The 3,541-nt window shown below is 38.8% G+C and overlaps 1 protein-coding gene across 2 annotated transcripts; it reads left to right on the top strand.

Moving 5' to 3' along the window:
• Positions 1-1,174: 1,174 nt before the first annotated feature.
• On the top strand, positions 1,175-3,134 carry LOC117910611 (receptor-like protein 43). 2 transcript variants are annotated; one of them, XM_034824708.1, is made up of 2 exons: positions 1,412-1,488; positions 1,575-3,134. In XM_034824708.1, the coding sequence occupies exons 1-2, from the start codon at positions 1,438-1,440 to the stop codon at positions 2,937-2,939; spliced, it is 1,416 nt and encodes a 471-aa protein (XP_034680599.1). In that variant the 5' UTR covers positions 1,412-1,437; the 3' UTR covers positions 2,940-3,134. The 2 variants fall into 2 exon arrangements, with proteins under 2 accessions (XP_034680598.1, XP_034680599.1); XM_034824707.1 differs by having other exon boundaries at positions 1,175-3,134.
• Positions 3,135-3,541: the final 407 nt, after the last annotated feature.

Here is a 3,541-nt window from a genome sequence, read left to right as displayed (position 1 = left end):
CTATTATTTAAACCTAACATCAATCTTTTACCAATACATTGAAATTTATTTTTTTTTAAAAAAAACTATTTATAATCTATTTAATTAACTAGAAGTTTAAATGAATTGAAAACAAATACAAATGAATTGAGAATGAGGGGGCAGTTTATAAAAGGACCCTTTTGGTCTCATCCAAAGTAATGAATTCCATATTGGTAGGCCTTCTGCTCCCCTCGTTTTCTTCCCAACTACCAGCTCCTCCTCACCAAACATTATCAGTACTGCATTTGTAGATGTCCAACTTGTGTGTGAATATTAACCACTATGACTTGCAAGGAAATTAATTACTACATAAAATGTGGTGAAGTTTCGTAGAATAATTGTAACAATAGCTTGACAGGGTTTATTAGAGAGGACACATAGCAATGACTTGGGAAATTTTAGAAAATGATGGGATTATAATGATGCCCAATCGGGGAAGTAAAAATACTTGGTATTAAAAGCTAAAAGGATAGATGAAATGTTTATTAGAAGACTTTGAGGTCTTCTTGCTCAAGTTAATAAGCCAAGTAAGTCTTCTTAAGACTTGAGCAAGAGTACTATATGTTCTCTTTTCCACAACCACTCGTGTCACTGTCACAACCAATTACAACTAAATTCCATGACGCTTCCTACAGAAGTATCAAAGTCGAGGTGCACCAAGACTTCGGTTTCAGTGTGAATACCTTTCCCCACGAAGAGAAGTAATGAAGCAACTTTATAAATCATTGTGAAGTTTCTACGTAATTATAACTATATTTATAGTTATTACGATTAAAATTAATAGATGGAAACAAAAAAGTTATGGCATATTGTTTGGAATAGAGAAAAGTCTTGGCAATGAAGGCCACCTTTTCCGTGGTCCTGGAAATGTTGTGTTACTTCATGATCGGTTCCTAAAGGAAAATTCTGACAAAATCGTAAGAGTAAAAAGTGTAAGAAAATGATGAATTGTGATGTGACTTGAAAAGGAGTAGATAGGAGGAAACAAGGAAGGAAAAATCGAAGAAGTAAATATCATTAAGTAATGAAATCACCGAATTGGTTCGTATGAATAAGATAAACAGGAAAAATCTGTACTATATATATTTAGAATGCTGTGTTGTTTATGTATAACTAGAACCCTCTCTTTTTTCCTCTTCTAAATCATATTGAACATGATTTGTTGTAGCAGTATCTCCCTGCTGCTTCCATTGAGAATTCAGCTGTTTACATGGCTTTATTTCCTGCCTTTATATTCAATCTTTTTCGGTATCCATGTTGCTTTCGTGTCGGGCGAATGTCTCATATGCCGGGAGGATCAGATGTCTATGTTGCTGCAACTGAAGAACACCCTCAAATTCAATGTTGCTGCATCAAGTAATCTAGTTTCCTGGAATCCGAGCACAGATTGCTGTTCTTGGAGAGGTGTAACCTGGGATGCCACTGGTCATGTTGTCGCTCTTGATCTCAGTAGCCAATCAATTTCTGGTGGATTCAGTAGCGCCAGTAGCATTTTCAGTCTACAACATCTCCAGAGCTTGAATTTGGCTAACAACACCTTCTCCTTCTCTCAGATTCCATCAGGATTCCACAAGCTTGGTAACTTGACTTACCTGAATTTGTCGAATTCCGGCTTTTCTGGGCAGATTCCAATCGAGATTTCCCTGTTGACAAGGTTGGTAACAATTGATTTCTCTACCCTTTATTACATCCCTGGAGCTCCTACGTTGAAACTTGAGAACCCAAATCTGACAACGCTGGTTCAGAACCTCAATGAGCTCAGAGAACTCCATCTTAATGGTGTAAACATATCGGCCGAGGGGAAGGATTGGTGCCAGGCATTATCATCTTCAGTGTCTAAACTGCAAGTGCTGAGCTTGTCCAACAGTTTTCTTTCTGGTCCTATTGATTCTTCTCTGAAGAAGCTTCAATCCCTCTCGAGGATTCATCTGGATAACAACAATTTTTCTGCTCCAGTTCCACATCTCTTTGCAAATTTCTCAAATTTGATTCACTTGCAGCTCAGTTCTTGTGGATTACATGGAACATTTCCAGAAAAGATCTTTCAGTTACGGACCCTCAAAATTCTTGATTTGTCAAATAACAAGTTACTTGAGGGTTCTTTGCCAGAATTCCCTCTGAATGGATCTCTAGAAACCTTGGTGCTCAGTGATACAGAATTTTCAGGGGAAGTACCCAACTCCATAGGCAATCTCAAGAGGTTGACTGGAATAGCGCTTGCGCGGTGCAATTTCAGTGGTTCAATCCCAAAGGCGCTGACAAACCTTACTCAACTGGTTAACTTGGACTTCTCTCATAATAACTTCTCTGGTCCAATCCCATCCTTCAGTTTCTCCAGGTATCTCACCCAAATAAACGTTTCTCATAATTATTTAGCAGGTCAGATTCCTTCCTCTCACTGGGATGGTCTTGTGAGTCTAGTGACTCTTGACTTATCTGGTAATGGTTTCACAGGGCAAATCCCATCATCACTAGGACAGCTCCGACAGCTTGAGTCATTAGACCTCTCATTGAACAAGCTGAGCGGGGAGATCCCTACACAGCTCACTACCCTTAGTTCCCTTTCATTCCTGAACCTCTCATTCAATCAATTAGTGGGAAGCATCCCAAAAGGTGGTCAATTTCTAAGGTTTTCAGAAAATTCTTTCGTGGGTAACAGAGGATTATGCGGTTCCCCCCTAAATGCAAGTTGCGAAGATGCTACACCACCGGAGATTCAGTGGAAATATATAGCTCCTGAACTTGGATTTCTGACAGGGTTGGGAATTGTGTATTGGCCTCTATTGTTGTGCAAGAGATGGAGGAAATGTTACAACAAACATGTTGATGGAATTCTTTCAAGGATTCTCCATAACCAAGACCCAGGAAGACAAAGTTGTGGAAGAAGAGCTCACAGAATTCGGCGGCGGAGAATGTAGCAGTGGTGCAGAGGGATGTAGTTACTCATCAAGAGTCTTATCTGTTATTCATTTTGATCTCCATTATCACCAATAATAAAAACTAAACATATATATATATATATATATATATAGATATCAATCCTGAAAACATGTCATGATCTCCAGATAGGGAATGAACGAACCTGAGTCTATTTTGCTTTTCGTTTTGAACAAGGTATGGATCTTCTAAGGTCGTGGAGGGCACCACCTCTTATTGAATTCTCTCTGACAATGGGAGCAGGAGAGAAACGGGTATGTTCTTATTTCAAAATGATGTGATGAACCTGAATAGACACTTAGTCTTTGGATTTATACCCTCCTGCCTTAGGGACCATACCCTTTGTCTATTGGGCCTCACAAGTCTTAGGCTCATCATCTAAGGCCCGTGATGGCAATGGGCTCTACACATAAGGTGGCCCATACTGTGGAAAACTAATACAAAATAAATATCAAAAGGCAAATAGCTTAGTCATGTACCATTGTTAAATATGTGTGAGTCCATATCTTAACAATCTCCCACTTTGACCACATATATTACAAAACAATGTTCATGATAGTACTTTATTGAGCTCATCTTGTTA

The sequence above is a fragment of the Vitis riparia genome, unplaced genomic scaffold (genome assembly GCF_004353265.1).
Source record: "Vitis riparia cultivar Riparia Gloire de Montpellier isolate 1030 unplaced genomic scaffold, EGFV_Vit.rip_1.0 scaffold786_pilon_pilon, whole genome shotgun sequence".
Lineage (NCBI taxonomy): Eukaryota > Viridiplantae > Streptophyta > Magnoliopsida > Vitales > Vitaceae > Vitis > Vitis riparia.
Note: the sequence above shows the minus strand (reverse complement) of the source record. Positions and strands in the feature narration are given on the sequence as shown.

Coding starts and splice junctions, on each gene's coding strand:
- LOC117910611 (XM_034824707.1), top strand. CDS start 1,176: ATGATTTGTTGTAGCAGTATCTCCCTGCTGCTTCCATTGAGAATTCAG.